This window comes from Pteropus medius, unplaced genomic scaffold (assembly GCF_902729225.1).
Source record: "Pteropus medius unplaced genomic scaffold, Ma_sr-lr_union100, whole genome shotgun sequence".
Classification (NCBI taxonomy): Eukaryota; Metazoa; Chordata; class Mammalia; order Chiroptera; family Pteropodidae; genus Pteropus; species Pteropus medius.
In genome coordinates this window covers 20679704-20700244 of record NW_024340692.1, presented here as the reverse complement: position 1 = coordinate 20700244, position 20541 = coordinate 20679704, and the positions used below count along the sequence as shown (strand labels likewise).

At 35.0% G+C, this 20541-nt stretch overlaps 2 protein-coding genes and 1 pseudogene across 3 annotated transcripts in view; all 3 read left to right on the top strand.

The window, feature by feature from the left end:
* Positions 1–4131: 4131 nt before the first annotated feature.
* On the top strand, positions 4132–11533 carry CUNH9orf40 (chromosome unknown C9orf40 homolog). The gene is made up of 2 exons (XM_039843220.1): positions 4132–4853; positions 9901–11533. The coding sequence occupies exons 1-2, from the start codon at positions 4425–4427 to the stop codon at positions 10057–10059; spliced, it is 588 nt and encodes a 195-aa protein (XP_039699154.1). The 5' UTR covers positions 4132–4424; the 3' UTR covers positions 10060–11533.
* On the top strand, positions 7973–8093 carry LOC120596998 (uncharacterized; annotated as a pseudogene).
* A 3996-nt stretch (positions 11534–15529) lies between the features above and the next one.
* TRPM6 (transient receptor potential cation channel subfamily M member 6) overlaps positions 15530–20541 on the top strand; it is a 156385-nt gene continuing 151373 nt past the window's right edge. The window contains exon 1 of one of the 2 annotated variants that reach the window (XM_039842610.1): positions 15530–15987. The gene's annotated coding sequence lies outside the window, so the exon portion shown is untranslated. The remainder of the gene's footprint in view (positions 15988–20541) is intronic. The other variant, XM_039842886.1, reaches the window with a different exon arrangement.

The following is a 20541-nucleotide window of genomic DNA, read 5'->3' as shown; positions in this document are numbered from 1 at the left end:
CCTGCAGAAAACTTTTTAAGTACATGTGGTACATGCACCATGATAATTCACATGCTGGATCATAAAACAAGTCTCAATATTGAAAGGATTAAAATTACAGAGTATGAATTAAATGAAGATGGAATTAAATTAGAAATCAGTAAGATCTAGGAAAACCTGATATTTGGGAAAATTAACACATTTAAGTAATCCAAAGTCAAAAAAGGAATCACCAGGGAAATTAGAAAGTATTTCAAACAAAGATAATGAAATACAACGTAACAAAATTGGTGGGTTGCCGCTAAAGCAGTGCTACACAGAAATTTATAGCTTTAAGTGTTTACATACGAAAAGACAAATCAATGGCCTTTAGGGTCTACTAGAAGAAACTAGAGAAAGCAGCAGAGTAAACCCAAATTAAGTAGAAATCAATGAAGCAGAAAATCAGAAAATATGCCAACAAATTTGACATGAATGAAATGGACAAATTCCTTGAAGAAGTATATCATAGTATTTACAACTTGAGGCAAACTAATTTCAGGTTCTACTAACAGGACTTTTTAAAGAGCCCAAGAGCCACAACAGTAACTCAGAAAATGTAAAACAAAACAAAAGGTGGGGGGGTGCTATTTACAAAAACTATAAAGTGCCTAAGAATAAACTTAACAAAAGATATATAAATTCCTTGACACTAATATATTGAATGTCAACTGTAACTGAAAATTTAATTATAAAAATAAAAAATAAACTATGGTAAGAGTTATAAAACTTTATTGAAAGACATTTTAAAATATCTAAATAGAGAGCTATATAATATTGTTTATAGGAAGTGTGTTCTATATTGGGAAGATGTCAGTTCTCAAATTGGTCTGTAGTTTCAATGCAGTTACAGTCAAAATTCCAAAAGATTAACATTGTTATACAAGAGGACTCTATATGGAAAAGCAAAGGGTCAAAGAGTCAACACCCTCCTGAAGAATAACTAAGATATGCTCTACAGATATCCAAGACATTACAACGCTATAGTAATTAAAACACTATTATATTGGCCCAAGATGTCATACAAACCAAACTGAACAGAGAGCTGCCAAACAATTGGTGTATTATTTAAAACCTGACTTAGGACAAGACAGGTACTGCACTGCAGTGAGAAATGGACAACTATTCAATATACGGTGCTGAGAGAACTAGTTATTCCATATGGGGAAGAAAAATGAACCTGAGTCCATTCATACCTTATACACACACAAATCAGTTCCACATGGATGAAATATTTAAATGTGGAAGCAAAAATATAAAACTATAAAGTATCTAGAACTTGGGGTAGGAAAAGGTTTTTTTGAGAAAGGATTTCTTAAACATCTTAAAAGATGGTAAGATGTGCAAACCAGAAAAGACTGATAACTACATTAAGATACCATAGAGAAAAACTGGGAGACAGTATTTATAATAGAGCTGTGATTACTACTCCAGGAATGTCCATAAACATATAAAAAGATGTCCAACTTCACTGAGGAAATAACAAACTGAGACCACAATGAGATACCATTTCACACAGCTTGTGTCAGACCATACTAAGTTTATTGCTAAGAATATGGCAAAAAAGGCATCTCTCATCTATTGCTAGAAGGAACATAAAATGGTAAAAAGCACTTTAGAAAACTTTGGCATTACCTAGTCCAGGTGAAGATAAATATATGCTACGATTCAGTAATTCCAGTCTACATAACATAGATTTTCTTGGACATGTGACTTAGAAATTATAAACAAGTATGTTCAAAGCACACAATTTGTACTGCAAAAACCTGAAAAACTCAAATGTCAAATGTTTATTGACAATGGAGTAGATTCATATGATAGAATACTATATTCAATATAAATACTATTACATGCATAAAAATATAAAATGTAAAATAAGGAAAACAAAGCAGACCCAATTTTTTAAATGGGCAAAAGATCTGAACATTTTATTGAATATATACAGATAGCAAATAAGCACTTAAAAGATGCTCAACATCATGAATCATTAAGGAAATAAAAATTAAAAGTAAAACTACAATGAGATACGTATTTTAAAAGACAAAAATTAAAGTCTGACCATACCAGGTGTTGGAAAGAATGTGTAGGAACTGGCACTCTCATATACTGCTGGTGGGAACTTAAAGTGTTACAACCACTTTGGAGACCAGTTTGGCAGTTTGTTAAAAAGTTAAATGTACACCCACTATATGATCCAGCCATTCTAGATATTTACCCAAGAGAAAAGTAAATATGGACATGTTTACCCTATGTCCATACAAAGCCTTGCACACAAATGTTTTCAGCAGCTTTATCTGTAATAGCCCCAAAACGGAAGTAACCTACATACTCATCAACAGGTGAATGGATAAATTGTATACATATATGCAAATACTGGATAATTAAAAGGAATGAACATGTAATAACATGGATGAATTTCAAAATAATTGTGCTGAAAGAAGCCACACAAAAAGAATATATATACTGTAAGATTCCATTTACATAAAACTCTAGAAAATGCAAATTAATCTAATAAAGTAAAGCAGCGGTTACATTGCTGGAGAAGGAGGGAGGCATCACAAAAGGGCAAGAGGAAACTTGGGGGTGATATGTGCATTATCTTAATTGTGGTTATGGTTTCACAGGTATATACATATGAATTCAGCAAATTAAACACTTTAAATATAGGTAGTATATTTTAAGTCAATTATGCCTCAAAGCTGTTAAAACAGTAAAACTAGAAATGTCATTTAGGACTATATACATACATGGGGAAATTACAAAGAAAAGTAAAAGAATGGTTAACTCAAAATTCAAAAGAGTAATTATCTAGAGTTGGGGAAAGAGGGCAGTGCCAAAAGGGGAGTCACTAGAGACCTAGTCATGTTCCGGAACTAGTAATATTCTCTATCTGAAACTGAGTGCTGGGTACATTACTATCATTCTTTTCATTATATATGTTTTATACAACTTTTTGTAAAGATGATAAGTTTCACAATTTAGGGGGAGAAAAGTCTGTAGAGAGACCACAAAGGAATGAACCTCTGTTAAACTGCATTTTTATCATTTTGGGGCAGGATACCCTCGCGACCTTTCAAATAAAATTAAGATTTTCTCTGATCTATGTCACTGGTTTGAAAATGGCAAACTGAGACAGATGAGTTATCAACTTCAAACAAAAGGGAATGGAAATATCACAGAAAAACTATTGTTAATTATATTTCTGTGCTCCTTAAGTACTGTTGTTGCCCTCTCCTCTCACAACTTTGAGGTGTAGGGGCGTCGGGTAATTAACACATAGGTAGTACCTACCACTTGGAATACAATTCTCTTCCTTGCACACTTTTTCTCTAGGTAATAGCAGTTTCTCCTTTTAAGACTTACATATACTTTGTTCACTTGGCTAGTCTCTATCAACTATTAAAATATAAGTCACAGTCAATACATTGCTGTTATCCCCTCTTTACTCTGCTTTACATCACAATTTTGCTGTAAGGTCTTGGAAACTCACTTCTGATCACCGCACAGAGTAAGCAGGGAACTCTATGCGCTTCTCACATAATGTAAGAGCCAAACAAGTTTACGTTTCAGCTGGAAAAGAAAGAGCTGTCCCCTCGGGTTGGCTCTTGGATGAGCTATTTTGGAGGAGCTGCACATCTCTGCAACTTCAATGAATTTTTAATCAGACCTTGCAGGAATTTGGTGCCTACTTCACTTTCCACAGCAGCCAATGCAATGTTTTTCTTAGTTTTTGCCTACTTCCCTCAGTCCAACTCCCATTCGGCAGTCTGTCTCGAATAATCACTTAACGTAGTGCTAGAGACTTTTAACACTAGTTCAAGATTGTGTAATCGTGTTTTACCCTCCTAGAGACGTCCCCAGGGCCACAGACTCGAGGAAGGGAATATTAACATACAGATTTTAAAGGCTTAAGCTTAAACCGCTCTGACGATCGCGGGATTTGCACAATCCCTTCCCCAACCGAAGAAACAAGGTCACGCCCTCCGTGGGAATCGCTACTGGGCCTTTAATAAACCCGCCGCGGCTTTCCCGCCTTCCTCTGGAGCGCGCACTTCCGGCCGCGGGGGCGCTCGGGAGTCCGCCCCGCGAGCCTCCACCAACCAGCGACTCCGCCTGACCGGCGCGAGTGTGCGACCGCACGTTTGTGCGTAGGTTCGAATCTCCGCCGCTTCGCGGTTGCTGCCCAACGTCCGGCCGTACCTCCGCCGCGGCGAGGACAGCGCGCGAGGGCTGTGGGGACCTGGCCGCCCCGCCCCCTCCAGGGCGCCCTTCCCACCTTCCTCCCGCCGCCTCGCCCAACTGAGTCCTCGCCCTACGTCGCGTGCTCTGCCCCCGCCCTACACCTCCGCAGCTATCGGCGCTCGGCCTCCCGCGCCAGGCGGGCTCCGCCCGAACCTCTGGGGCCCATGGCCAAGCGGCGTGCGGCCGAGCCGCTGACGTTCCATGTGCCTTGGAAGCGGCTCCTACTCTGCGACTTCCCAGAGGAGCCGCCGCCGCCTCTCTGGATCCCGCCGCCGGGGGCTTCGCATCCCGGGCAGCTCCTCGGCGTCCCGGAGCTGCCCCGAAAGCGCAGAATCGATTCAGGGGCTATGACTGAGCCTGCGGCTTCGCCCAGCAAGCGCCGCGACGGCGGGGACATTAGCGCCCCCGGCGGCGGGGAGTGTGAGGATCGCGGCTTAGAGACCGGCGAGCCGTCGTCGCTGCTGCAGCCGCCTGAGCGGCCCAGCGGGCCGGGGGAGGAGTCCCGGGGCGCCCTGCCCCCGCGGGGCGGTGGCGACGACGGGGCGGGGCGCGCAGAGTCCCCGCGAAGAGACTGGGGGGCCGCACCGCTCCAGGTAGGGGCTGGGGGCGGGATGGGCGCCGCAGGGGCGGTTGGGGTCACCCTTTCCCCAGGCACTACGCCCTCCGGGATGGAGCAGATAGTACCTCTCCATACCCGTTTGTCAAGACGCCCCCAAAGGCGAAAAGCCGGCCTCCCCGTTTCAGGAATGGATGCCGACCTCAAGGCAATACTCCGAGGGCCCCAGAGCCCACCCTTGGGAGCAGTTTGGGAGAGTCCGACAGACTGAAAACGTTTCGTTTTGGTAGGGGAAACTGACTGTCGGGTGCGGTAGATGTCTGGTTGATGGCCTTGCAGCTTCAACGGCCTGTTACGTGAGAGGGAAGTGGGAGCGTAGATCAGGACAGACTAGAGCTTGGTGAACACTTTCTGAACCACGACAGGTTTAGCTCAGTGACAAACATCTGAGAAAGATGTAGCGTGCTTTCTCCTTTGTTTAACGATAATTTTTGTAGAATTTGTGATTTCCTTTTGAAGAGATGAGTACTGTGGTAGCCATCAATTAACTGGACGTCCTTTACGCATGGTACAGCTCTTTTGTAGAGAGGAAATGCTTCTATATCTTGGGAAAAGGCATTTTAACTCAGTGTTAAATATGATCCTATGAAAAGGATTACTGTTGAAAATTAATTTGAGTCCTAATATATGAGGCTCTTTGGAGAGTTCTTATTTCTTGGGAAGTGAGCCTGCCCCATATCTGCACATTAGATCTGTTTTGTCGAGATCTGTGGTGTTCAGTATTGCAGCCACTAGCCATGTGAAACAGCCGAACCCTTGAAATGAGACTAGTCCAAATAGAGATGTAATGTAAGTGTAAAATACACACTAGATTTCGAAAGCCTCAAAAAATTTTTGTTGATTACACATTGAAATAACTTGGAGGTATTGGATTGAATAAAATAGGTTAAAATTTACTTCACCAGTTTCATTTACTTTTTTAATACAGCCACTAGAAAATTTCCAATTATCTTTGTGGCTGGCATTATATATTTTTTGGACGGCTTTGGCCTAGATTTAGAATTCAGACTGCTTTTTGGCAGTTCTTTGTTGACTTACTAGGAGCTATGGGGATAGAAAACCCAAATATAGGGTCCAGAAGTCACCAGACTCTTATCAAGCACTGTATCATAGCATCTACTCCAAATCCTCCATTGTCCTAAGTGGTTTATGCAGAGTTTATGAAATAACCTTGCAAAAAAAATTATTTGAGTTTCCTTTGGCATGACTTGTTCTTGGTGGAAAAACCCAATAAGATGAGAATTTTATATAGTTAGGAAAGATGCTTTACTGTGGTGGTGAGAAATTATCCTTCACACATAATCATGAGCATTTCTGGATGAAATTAGAAATTAAAGAATAGAAAAAGATATTGCTTGAATGGACCTAGAAGGTATTTAAGTCAGACAGAGAAAGATAAACACTATATGATGTCACTTATATGCAGAATCCAAGGAATAAAAAGAACAACTAATCAAAAACAGACTCACAAATATAGTGGACAGTTTGTGACGCACAGAGGGGAGGAGGGTTGGGGGGCTGGGAGAATGGGATGAAGGGTTAAAGAAGTAGCTGATCATGGGGATGGGGAGCATGGCATAGGGAATACAGTTAGTGTTAATATGTTGGCAAGGTGGAGGGTCAGGTGAGGGAGGGAGCAATTGGAATTGTTTTATGAACTAAATAGATGTCTAACCAATGTACTGTATACTTGAAACTAACTAACTAAATTTAAAATTATAAACTAAATATTTCTACCCCCAGTTTTCTTCGAATTTAGGAGGCATATGCCTTATTTAGACTTTTTTCTTCAAATTGCTTTTATTTAATTTGTTTTTATTTTCAATTACAGTCAACATTCAGTACTTAATGTTAGTTTCGGGTCTACAGTATAGTGGTGAGACATTTATGTAATTTTCAGAGTGATCCTCCTCCCCCATTAATCTAGTACCCGCCTGGCACTAGATATAAGTATTATAACATTATTGACTATGTGCCATATACTGTACTTTACATCCCCTTGACTGTTTCATAACTACAATTTGGGTTTCTTAATCTCTTCATCTTTTTCATCCAGTCCCCCAATGCCTCTCTCATCTGGCAACCAACAGTTCTCTGTATCTATCAGTCTGTTTCTGTTTTGTTTGTTCTTTTATTCGGATTGCTTTTAGATATTCAAAATCAGCTTGCTTAAAACTGAACCATAACACTTACGTTTTGGGAAAAAAAAACCTGATAGTCATCCAGACCTATTTGATATGTGAGCTAAACATTGTGTAGTTTGAAAACTTACCTTTTCAGACAGACCCCATCCATGCATAGGCTTTTCTTTCTTACCAGAATATCTGCATTATGTCACAAATTGGTAAGAGGGAAATATGGAAATAGCAGTTAGGCAAAGAAGAATTTTTTAGTAGGCCGACAGACACTTGCTTAGAATCTCCTAGACATACCTGTGTCCACCACAGCAGAGACTCCATCTGGCAGTTTTCTGCTTCTTATAGTCACTACAAGCTCATGGCAAGAAACAAGCTTGGCTCTGGGAGTTTCTTTTTCAAGACCAGTCTCCTGTTTTTTTATTTATTTTTTATTTTTATTTTTTTAGGAAAAGCCCAGGAACCCTCCTATTTTTTTAAAGTTGCTTCTCCTGCAAACTTAATAGAGGGACATGTTTTCTACAACTTCCCTCTTCTTGCCTCCAAAGATGCAGTTTTTTGTTTGAAAGGTTTTACAGATAATTGCCAAGGGAAAACAGGATAAAACAGAAACATGAAGCTAAAAAGCTTTTTCAGTTCAGAACCAGAGAAATGTCTCCCTGGTTCCTGTTGTGCTTAGGCCCTTGCCCCTCAACCCTTGGGATCTCATTTAGGAAAAATTTTCTCAAATATGCCTTTTCTATATTGAGCATGCAACTAGGCAGAGTAATGGTACCTCTTTTTATGTCCTAGAACCTCAATATTTCCTGAGTTGTTTCAGATTTTCAACTAGAGAACTAAAAACCAAGTATTACATTATTAAATATTCATGTTTTCTCATGTTAGTGTTACTTTATGCAGATTCATTGCTCTAGTGTTGACCTTTAGTGTTAGATATTTTTAATAAAAAGTAAGCAAAAAAGTCTACAGCCATGCCACCTGAACATGCCCGATCCCATCTGATCTTGGAAGCTAAGGAGGGTCGGGCCTGGTTAGTACTTGGATGGGAGACCACCTACTAGGAAGACTGGGTACTGTAGGCGTTAAAAAAATAAAAAAAATAAAAAAAGCAAAAGTAAGAAAGTGATTGATGATTCATAGGCTTTTTGAGATATAATACCTAGCAGTAATGAGCAATTGCAGTGCTAAACCTTAATATGCAAGAGTTCTCTATGTTTTACCAATTAGGAAACACTTAGGTCAAGATCAGAGTTAGTGGGTAGAGAAGTTAGCATGCAAACCCAGGTCTGTCTGGAGGAAGACTTTGTGCTCTTAGCTGTTGAGTTATACTGACATCATTAAAGGATCTTCCTTTGGCCCATGTTTATAAGTAGGTAATTTGAACAATAGATTTTTTCCAGTAAGCAAAGAAATAGATCCTTGTTTTTAACTGTATTGCTTATCAAAATGGAATTTTTCATGACACCCTTCGAATTATTACATTATCCCAATGTTAAGAAATTCCACAGAGACCCCTAATTCTCTAAGCCTTAGTGTCTAAGACACTGAATAAATTTAACAAGATTTTCTTAGAAACCTGCTCTCTTCAGTAAAGTAGCCACATTCAGCAATTGAGCATTGAAATGTGGCTAGTCTGAATAGTGCTGGATGTAAAATACCTGACAGATTTTGAAAACTGACTTAGTATGAGAAAAAGAATGTAAAACATCTCATTAATTTTTAAAATATTAACTGAATGTTGAAATAATAGTTTGGATATATTAGATAAAAAAAAATAAGATTAATTTCACCCGGTTTTTTTTTTTCTTTTACTTTTTTATTGTTGTTAATAGAAAGTTTTAAATTACAAATGTGGCTCCCATTATATTTCTCTTGGATAATTCTGCTCTAGTAAGTATGAACCTAACATAAGAACACAACATAGTAGAATAGATACAGATACATAGATATCCACCTAGGAAGGATATTAACCTTGAAAACGAACACTTTGGGAGCCTGTATATAATTCCATTGATGCTTCCTTTGCACAAAGTATTTTGGAGGCGCTTTTGAAACAGCCAGTTTTGAGCTTCACTTCATAGTTCTGTAAAACAATTTTGTAGTCATTCAGTGTAAGTTGTTGAATTTTTAAGAGGCTGACATTCACTTGGATTTATCAGTTTTGATATATTGACCTAAGTCATGCCTTATACTTAATGGTATTTTAATAAAATGATCAGTTTAAGTTTTTTTTGCTATTTTCCATTTGTATATCTTAATACTTTTTAGAAGGTGATCAAAATATTTGAGCCTATGTAAAGTCCATTCGTTAAAATACTAAATCTCAGGAAAAGGACCAAAAATAAATTTTAAGGTAACATTTTAAGACTTTTCAGACATTGTCTTTGGTTGAAAATGGGAGAAAATTTGTCAAAAGAGATACTCTTATTTTTTTTAAATTAAACTTTAAAAAAATTTTTTTTATAGTGACATCGGTTAATGAAATCAATAAATTTCATCTGTATACTTTTACAGTAAGACACACACACACACACACACACACACACACACACACACACACACACACACACACACACACACACTGTGTTCACCTGAAAGAGATACTCTTGAAGGGAATTTTTAAATTTAAACTACTAACAAGAAAAGCTTTAAATCCCACATATATGGGATAAATCCTACATAAATCCACAAATATGAAAATGCACAGATTTGACTGAGTCTAGGAAGTACTTTGATTAGACAGAATTAAAAATAAAAATATTTTTTGAAGATACAAAAACTGCAAAATCTTATGTGAGTTTGCTTTTAAAACAAAAAATTTTGTTTCCTGAAAAATTTAACTTTTTTTAAACCTCGATATACTTTCATTTTTCTCTTTTTTCCCTAAAGCTCAATGAAGAATTTTGGCAGTATAATACCTTCCAGTACTGGAGGAATCCTTTACCACCTATTGATCTGGCAGACATTGAAGATGTAAATGAAGACAACCTGACAGAAGCAAGGCTTCAGGGCAAGAATGAAGTAGTTGAGATTGACATGGAGTCTTGACAGAGGACTTGAAGAAATGGGTTTTTCTGAATTTGAGGAGACATCTCTAAGTGAATTTATGTATTCCTAAGGAAAAAAGTTATTTTCCATACTTGATGTGATTTCATTCCTAAACCTGAAAAATGAGGAAAAGTTTTTTTAAAGATAAATACCTGCAGTCACTACAGAAACTCCTAGTAGGATTTGTCAAGGATATAGTGCAGTTAGTTATAGGGGAAGTATTTTATGTATACATTCTTAAAGAAAATTTATGTTTAGATTCTAAATTTGAAGATCTCAATCACATAAAAAGGGATTCTGACAGTTTTAGAAATAGATGGTAAACACTCAGATATTTCTTTACCAAAAAGTTAATTTGTGATACATGAAATGAGTATTTTATAATTATTAATAAAATGCTTTCTAGTATACTTTATTGACTCTTCTTAGTTGAACAGATAGCTGAATTAAACATCTATGCAAACTTAAAATGTGGGGGATTCTTTCTGAAAGCTGGTATTGTTTTAAAAGAGCCTTCTAAATGTAATGTGAGAATTCAATTTGGGTAGCCTGTTTGCATAACTTCCAATATCCAATGTTTGTTAAACTCTACTTTGGGTTATCAGAAATGGATGACGAACAATGAGAAATGAGAAGGTGCTTCCCTTCCCCCTTTCCCAGGATAAGAGGAAAGAAGTCTATTGCATTTCTTTTTTTAAGTTTTTTAGTTTTCAGTTTCTTTGAGGACATAGTTTTATTGCTTTTTGCTTTAGATTTGTAGTTCTCAACACTGACAACACTTCATACATCTTTGCCTGAGCTCCACTCTTGAGAGATTTTCATTTAGTTGTTCTGATGCGGGCCTTGGGTATAGCTATTTTTTTAAGCACCAATCTCCACCCTACCCCCATCCCTGTAGTGTGCAGATGGGTTTGAGAACCATGGTAGTTTTTCCTGTTTAAAGGAGATTAAACATTTGAGCTGAAGCAATGCCTCTTAGTTAGCTTTGTGTTTATTTTGCTCTGTTGATGGCTTTGTTACAACTAAATTATTGTGTTTTTACTATTTCTTTGTTAAATAAAGTAAGCAGTTTGCGTTTGAGTTATATGAGTATCAATGATTAAGTTAATTTGCATCCAGAATGTTGGTTTTGTAATTGAGTAGTCCTTGCTTCTATGTTTTTTATTGTTACTGACATAAGATCCAAAAATGAGGAAGGGTGATAAATGCCAATGTGAAGGGGAAAAAAACGATGTTTTGTGTGTACTGTGGGATTTAAATATGGGTTGACATTAATAAGTATATTCTAGAACAAAAGGCAAACTGTATAGTGTTGTGGTTAAGAGTTAAAGCTTTGGAGTCAGACATGGTTGAAAGTTTTGGACTGCTACTTTCTACCTGTGTAATATTAAGTATGTTATTTTTCATCTCCAAGCCTCAGATTCATCACTTGTAAAATGAGAAATAATAAATAGTGTCTACCTCAGAGAGACTATATTTATTGTCAAATGATGTTCTAAGTACTTTACTTGCATTATCTTAATTTTTATAATACCCTTATAGGTACAAAAAATAATTAGAATAAATGTGCTTGCTATAGTTGCACTTCATTTCACTTTAAATTGCTACTAGACGTTTCAGGATAAGAATTGGAATTGAAGATATAGCAAGGACAGCCAGCAAATGGGGGAAACAATTAAAGTACTGTGGAAAAAAATAAAGTGGTAAACATCCCTACTGCCCCCGGTCTGTTTGAACTGAGGGTAGAAAAATGTCTATTTTTGTTTGCTGCTCTTCTTAGTGTCCAGAACAGTACCTTTCACGTAATAGTAAGTAAATATTGCATAATTAATAAATGGGCATTCTTATCTGTTGAGGGGAAGGTAATGTCGGCAATTTTTCTAGGAACATTTACAATGCTAGGAGATTTTTCCCAAAGATGTGTATACAAAAGGTCCATAGCAGAGATCAAATAGTAAAACATTGGAAATATGCTCAATTTATTATATGATAAAGACAGACATTTTCGCCAAATGAACAATAGGAGGTAGTTATTTTGACAGATCTTATGTGAGATACAAGGAGTAGCTCAGACAACTTTTTTAAGCATTATGTGTCGACCATAAGGCAAAAATCACAGAATACATTTGATGTTTTGATAAGTATTTTTTTATGTAAACATACATGTATGTTTAATATGTAAAATATATAGAGTATGTATGCATATATATATATATGGAGAGAGAGATTTGAAACAATTCCATTTAAAAAAAGTTGTTAATAAGTACACTTCAGGTAACTTGGCAAAATTGCATTGCGGATAATTGAGATGGGAATTTAAAAGGGATTTTTTCCCCCCTGCTTTAAGTTGTATACACTTTACTCAGATTCCCTAATGTAACATGTTAACTGCCACAATATGATTGTGAAAATTAACATTAATACTATTATACTATTATGAGGATATGGAAAGAGTGACCTGAAACTACAAAATATAGACTGCATTAAAATTTTGCTATTACCTCACTAATATCTTTTTTCTGGCCCAGATTTCAATACAGAGTCGCGTTATATTTAGTTGTAGTATCACCTTAGTCTCTTAAGCAATTCCTCGCCATTTCCTTGCCTTTCATGACCTTTGTACTTTGTGAAAAGTACTGTTCACTTATTTTATAGGATGCCCTCAATTTTGCTTTGTCTGTTGTTTCTCATAATTACTCTGGTAAGAACTCCATAGAAGTGATGTATCCTCAGTGCATCACATCGGGAGGCACTGGATGTCAACTTGTCTTATTGGGGATTGTAACATTACTTGATTAAGGTAGTGTCTGCTAGGTTTTCCTGTTGTATGGTTACTATTTTCTTTGTAATTAATTACAAAGTATCTTTCTGGAAAGATACTTTGAGACTATGTAAATACCCATTTCTCATCATTCTGCCCACAAATTTAAGATTTGCTGATCATTCTGCCTGAAATACTTATTGCTCTGGTATATGTCAAATGGTAATTTTCTACTATCATCCCTTTTACATATATTTGAATTTTACTGAGAGCTTTCCTTTCACCCTCATTTTTTTATTCAATTATATAATGGGTATATATTTTATTTTGTGTTATAATCCATTACTATCATTATTTTGTTGCACGAATGATCTCAAATTTAGCCTTTGGGAGGCATTTCAAGCTGGCTCTTGTGCTCTCCCCCTTTTTAAATGTGTTTTATTATTGTGTGAATGCTGGTTAACATTGGCAGTGCACTTTTGCATTTACAAGATTTTTTGATGGAAATCAATGCCAGCTGATTCACTAAACAATTTGAGCCTTGTCCTCTTCAGATAATAGGGACAGTAATACCTCAGAGGAGCAGAGTAGGATAAAATGCAGGCTTTGGGGAACCCATAGTAGGCACTAAATACAAAGCTCTCTTCCTTTACAGTACTTGAAATGCACGTTTGCACTGTTTCTGATAAACTATTAGTGATGTCTGACAATACATGAAGTTGATTGAGGCAAACACTGATTAAGAAGATTACTTTTAAAGAGTAAGCTGTTGATTTATCTGGATCCCACAGACTTAAACAATAATATTCTAGCAATTTATATTTATTGATTGCTGTATCTCGTGTCCTATTGTATAGGACCCTGTGGTAGGCAGAATTCTAAGATGAGTGTCAAGATTCCCAGCCCCTGTGTAACATCCTGTTATTCAATCAAACACTAATATAGGTACTACTGTGAAGAATTTTGCAGATGTAATTAAAGTCCCAAACCAGTTAACTTTAACATAGGGAGATAATCCAGGTGGACCTGACCTAATCATATGAACCCTTTAAGTATGGGTGAGAGATCAGAGACAGAGGAAGTTAGGTGCAAAGTGTGGGAGGGATTCAATGTGAGAATAAATCTGGTTTTCATGATGGAGTCATGTGACAAGAACCTGAGAACAGCCTTCAGAGGTTAAGAGTGACTCCCCATGGCCAGCCAGCAAAGAAACAAGGACTTCAGTCCTACAACCTCAAGGATCTGAACTCAGGCAGCAACCTGAATGAACTTTGAAGTAGATTCTTTCCCGGAGCTTTCAGAAAGAACACAACCTGGCTGGCACATTGATTTTAGCTTTGTGATGCTCTGAACAGAGAACCTTACATGTCAAGCTGTACTTTTGATCTACAGAACTGAATTACTGTGTCTTTTTTTAAGCTGCTAAGTTTGTGGGAATTTATTACACAGCAGTAGAAAACTAATACAGACCCCATCTTTTTTTTTTTTTTTTTTTTAAGACTTTCCTTACCTTCTCAAGGTTCTGGCATAGATGTTTCTCTTATAATTTCTCCACCCTAGTCCTGGAATCATTTCTCCAAAAGCCCTGATTTCTTTATTGGAGAATGGTATTCAGAAATGAAGAATGGGTACCAGATCTGCTCATTGGTACTGGATATCATTGCTTCTAGGTCTTCTCAGTTGACAGAATGATATATGTGTATATAATTATATGTATTTCTATATTTGTCTACTTGTATCTATATATAGTTATGTTTAAAAAACACATGAGTTCATATTGATACTTCCATTTCCAGTCCAATACCACAGCATTAATTCTACCTTCCCCTCTTTCCTTACATGTAACTTTTCTCCAACAGTGAGAAAACGACTTCAGGACCACAATATATTTATTTATTTGCTTAATCCTCAAATATACATAATATAGTTTGGAAATTACTAATGCACACTTGCTATTAAAATGAAATATCTGTAGACATTTTGTCTTTAGCTTTTGGGTATTCAATTAAAATATTGCCTTCCAAAGTTACTTAGGTTTTTTTCCCATCCCTCCCTTTAGATTGGTTATATTATTTGTAGTATAATTGGATTAATTTTTTTGTTTCTATTTCGGTTTTGACTTTCCATCTTTTTTTTAAATTTTATAAGTTTGTAAAACATTCACATAATTCTATAAGTCAGAACTATATAAAAATGTATAATCCAGGGAAGTGTCATTCCCCCTAATTCTTCTATCCTGTTTTCATTCCTATTTTCTCCACTTCCCCTTATCCTTGTAAGTAAATAGTCTCATTAGTTTTTGGGTTGTTCTGGTGTTTTCTTTTGCACTAATGAACAGATACATATATAATTTCTTCTCTATATATTTATAATTCATAACAAATTTATTAAACTTTTTCTAATAAATGAAAACTTGGAAATATAGTTTACAAAAGAAAAAATATACATGAGCATGAAAATAAATATTTCTGCTCAACTGTGAACCCAAATTTTAAATAAGACACTATTTATGTAAACTGGTAAAAGTTGTATATAATGCTTTATTTTTAAAAAGCTTTTTTGAAAAGCGATTTGACAATATGCTTTAAGAGCATTATTGTAATCTTTAAACTAGTAATTATCTAAAATATCCTAAAGAAATAGAAAATGATGCAAATTTACACATCACAGTGTTATTTGTAATAGTAAATATTAGAAATAAAAAATAGCTTTCAAGAGAATGAATGGATAATTAAAGTATATATAATAGGACCTAATGAAATCATAAAATGTTATTTAAAGAGTTTTAATGATATAGGAAAATGCTTTAAAATAAGTGAGAAAACAGGCCTTTCAGAGCTGATCAAGATGGAGTAAGCTCACTAAACTCTCTCTCTCCTACTAATACAACTAAAAGCTTGAGCTAAAATGCACCTGTGGTCTCTGGAAACTAAATGAAATAGATTGGGAATGGAAATCAAACTTGACAAAGCAACGTAGAATTAAGTTTTCTGGTTTTGTTTCTTACTCTCTCTCTAAGCTTTGAACCAAAAGTGAACACCCAGCAGAACTGCAATGGCAGTATGGGCAGCCCAAACTCTGAAAGAAACCTATCCTTTCTCCTGAAGACCAGGAAAGGGAGCTGCTTTGAGCAAGAGAGAGGGGAATTCTGAAGATGAAAGAGCTGGGTGAGTGATCCCATAATTCTGTATATAAATTGCCATTAGTTCTGAGCTCATCCCTGCATTATGTATGCATGCAACAGACTACAAGCCATATAGCAACGGCTTTGAGAACTAAGCCACAATATAAACTTCCACCCAAGTCTCAAACTAATGTCTAAGAGATGCATATGTGGGACAGGCCCAAAGCAGCAAAACCAAGGCTTTGAAAACTAAACTGACCTTAGAACCATGCCCATAGAAGAAGAGACAGAACTTATAGTCTGAACCAAATTGTGCTGAGTACCTGCTTTAAAAAAAATGAATATTCTCTAGGGCAGGGATCCCCAATCCCTGGACCAGGGACCAGTACCGCTTTGTGGCCTGTTAGGAACCGGGTCGTACAGCAAGAGATGAGTAATGAGCAAGAGAAGCTTCATCTGTACTTGCAGCTGCTCTCCAGCGCCAGCATCACCACCTCAGTCCCACCTCAGATCATCAGGCATTAGATTATCATAGGAGCACCAGTCTCTGGTGTCGAAAAGGTTGGGAACCACTGATCTAGAGGATTTTAACAAGACCTAGAGTCTCACAACATAATATTCAGGAGACAGTACAAAATACTCGACAGGCAAAGAATCACGAAAATGTGACCAGTTTTCGAGGGGAAAACAATTGACAGATGCCAATTCCAAGGTGACACAAATGTGAAAATTATCAAAGATTTTAAAACATCTATTAAAACTATTCTCCATAAAGATGAATTTAATGAAATATAGAATCAGAAGAGAAATATAAACTATAATAAAATAAATGAAAATTTTAGATGAGAAAAATATAATATCTGAAATAAAAGATTCAGTAAATACACTAGGTATCAGAATAGAGATGACAGAGAAAAGAATCAGTGGACTTGTAGATCAATAGAAATTCTCCAATCTGAAAAACAAGGAGAAAAAAGATTTTAAATAACTTTTATAACCTATGGGACAATATCAAAATGCATAATATATTTGCGTCATTGATGTTCCAGATATTATGACCAATTTTATTCCTATAAGTTTGACAACTTAAATGAAGTGAACTAATTTCTTCAAAGGCATAAACTACCAAGGTTCATTAAAGAAGAAATAAATAACCCGAATAGTATTATCTATTATAGAAATTGATAGTTTAAAAGCTTCCAACAATAAATCTTCAGAGTTACATAGTTTCACTGGAGAATTCTACCAGATATTTAAAGAAGACATAATATATTATCTTTCAGAAAAATGAAAGAGAGAACACTTTCCAATTCATTTTACAAGGCTGGCATTATCTGGAAAACAAAACCAGACAAATATATTACAAGAAATAAATCCACAGATCAATACCCTTCATGAACATAAACACAAAAATCATCTAAAAGATACAAATATACCTAACAATATATTAAAAAGATAATATATAAAAGATAAAAATAGATATTCCTCTCTCAGCTACTAGAATAAACTGAATAGATACAGACATTATTCTTTTGTTCTTAAAATAAGCTAATTCTAAATTTTGTCTGTATCGTTTTGGTTTTGACTTTTAGTCCAAGGTAGAATGATGTTGTAGTCATTACTACTCCTGTATATTTTCTTTGAGTATTTCTAAGGCTTAACGAGTCTTTTGAACACTTGAAAATTTTAAAATAGTATTGCTGTCTGTATAAATAGCTCAATATTTTAAATTAATTCTTTAAAATATGTTGGCTTGCCCATTAGATGAGAGATGGTAATTATCATAATTACAAAGTGCATCATTACATAATTCTATAATACTTATTAAAATTTAAAGACAATATTTATATTTTTATTAATATGCTAGGTTCTTTAACTTGAGCTTATAAAATTGCAGGTGCAAAAGTGTGAGTGTGTTCAATAATGTCTAATAGCATTGCAACCCTAAGCTTTACATCATTTTGTTACTGTGTTCCACTGTTAAATAAGCAGCTGTAAAACCTTGCAGTAAAAACTGTTAACTAGTACATGACTCTATGTATACATAACTAAATCTATCAATTAATTTTAAAAATACTTTATATTCTTTTTCCAATTTATAAGTAATATGTGCCCATTTTTTTAAATTCATGAAGACGTGAAAGAGATATAGAAAAATGTAAACCCTGTTCCCAAAGACAAACCATGGTAGTGTTCTAGCTTGTTTTTTATCTATTGTACATTATTTTTTGTTTGTTTTTCTAATAATTTTTTAATTTTTCAATTACAGTTGGCATACAATACTATATTAGTTTCAGGTGTACAACACAATGTGATCACCCTGATAAATCTAGTAACCTTCTGACACCACACATAGTTATTACAATATTGTTGACTATATTCCTTATGCTATACTTTACATCCCCATGACCATTTTGTAACTACCAATTTGTACTTCTTAATCCCTTGGCCCACTTTACTTGTACCCCCAGCCCCACTCTCATCTGGCAATCATCAAAATGTTCTCTGTATCTGAGTTTATTTCTGTTGTGTTTATTTATTTTATTCTTTAGATTCCACATGTAAGTGAAATCTTATGGCATTTGTCTTTCTCTGTCTGACTTACTCCACTCAGCACAATATCCTCTAGGTCCATCCATGTTGTTGAAGATGGCAAGATTTCATTTTTTTTATGGCTGAGTAATATTCCATTGTATGTATGTACCACCTCTTCTTTATCTGTTCATCTATTGGCGGACACCCAGATTGCCTCTATGTATTGGCTATTGTGGATAATGTCCTTTGAAGTAGTGTTTTAAGTTTCTTCGGATAAATACCCAGAAGTGGGTTTACTGAGTTCTTCTTTGTCTCTTTTAATAGCCTTTTATTACATATTGTTTTTAGAACATTTTTGAATTGTTTTAACATGCTCTTCTTTTGTGACCTTTCTGTGAGCTTGAAATTTCCAAATATTTTTAAATATAATGGCTTTGACTTTATTAAAAAGAAGCATACTCATAAAAATTCAAGCAATGCAGATAAATACAAAGAAGAATGTAAAAAATGCCACCACTATCATTTGATAACACTAAGTGAGTGTCATTTCTAGCACCTCTTGATGGATAGGGGCATGGGTGTATGAAAATACACAGGTGGATAGAGGAAATATAAATGGAAGTAGTTTTAGAAGGTATTACATGCAATTTTATTTGAATTTATAGAAGAAATACAAGTAAAATAGAAGAAATTGCTAAACCTTAGATAAATGTTTCCTCACCACTAAATATTTTAGCTAATAAAATGTTCTCAAAAGTTAAAAAGGAAAGATCATAAACACTACATGACCTAGATGTTTCAATTTTAGATAATATTGAATGATTTTCTTTATTAAAAGACAAGGAAATGAACATTCTTATACTTCTATTTCCCTTTCATGTTGCTATTTATATTAATTTTCAATTAATATAAATATATTTCAATTAATATAAATATATTTATATAAATATATTAATATATTTATAAAAATATAAATATATTTCAATTAATATAAATATTCAATTAATATACTGTCAATTTAAAAAATTATCTTTCCTCTGTAATCATAATTCCCATATTTATTTACTTTTAGTTCTATGTGTAAATGTATTAAGTGTATATATATATATATATATATATATATATATATGTGTGTGTGTGTATATATATATATATATATATATTTTTTTTTTTTTTTACCATATCCATCTATTCTAGAGGATTAAATTTCCTGGTTGGCTGATTTTGTTGTTGCATCGTTTTTAAAAGTTCATTTTTATATGTGTTGCCTTGCTTGTTCACGAGCACCTGTGCCATAATTTTATGCTTGTATTACATCTTGGCTGGTGTAAAATTCTTTAGCTGGTATAAAATGTCTTTCCCTCAGAATTTGTAGATATTGCTCTACTATGGCAATTATTGATGCCATAGTGCTTTACCAAGACTTCCTCCTTTCATTTGAATTCTAGAATTCATAATTGAGGACTTTTTTCTAGAAGAGTGCTCAATTCCTATAATCCTTAAGTTCTCACATAGTCTGCCTGTTGCCTTTACATTTGAACAAAGCTTGACTGAGTATAATATTCAGTAATATTCTTGTCACTTTTTCCTCTTAGAACCTTTTAGGCATTATTCTAAGCAAAATCCAAATAAAAGAAAACTGCTTAAAAGGGACAAATATCATGCTGAATGATAAAAATGTTGAAGCATTTTTTAGTAAAATCAAAAATAATATAAAAAAGTATATTATCATCATTATTATTTAAAATTATTTTGGCATTCCTACAAATACAATAAGAAAATGATAAAAACAGTGAATTACTTAATTCTTAGAAAAATTAAGAATAATGAAAAATGTCCTTTATCACTATATTATTTCAAAACTTTTCTGGAGGTTCTCGCTAATGCTTAAGAAACTAATAGAATCAGTTAAACACTGAGAAGAAAAGAGAAAATTATCTATGTAGAGTAAAAATTTTTTTATACCTAGAAAACTCAAATAGATATGTTATTGGGGATGCTCTTAAATTTTACCCTTTGTTAATTAATTTATTTGATCACGTGTCTTGTGTGGCTGCATAAC

Excerpts from the sequence above, each read along its gene's own strand:
- CUNH9orf40 (XM_039843220.1), top strand. The coding sequence starts at position 4,425 with ATGGCCAAGCGGCGTGCGGCCGAGCCGCTGACGTTCCATGTGCCTTGG. Across the intron at positions 4,854-9,900 it reads GGGGGGCCGCACCGCTCCAG|CTCAATGAAGAATTTTGGCA; the intron begins GTAGGGGCTGGG and ends TTTTCCCTAAAG.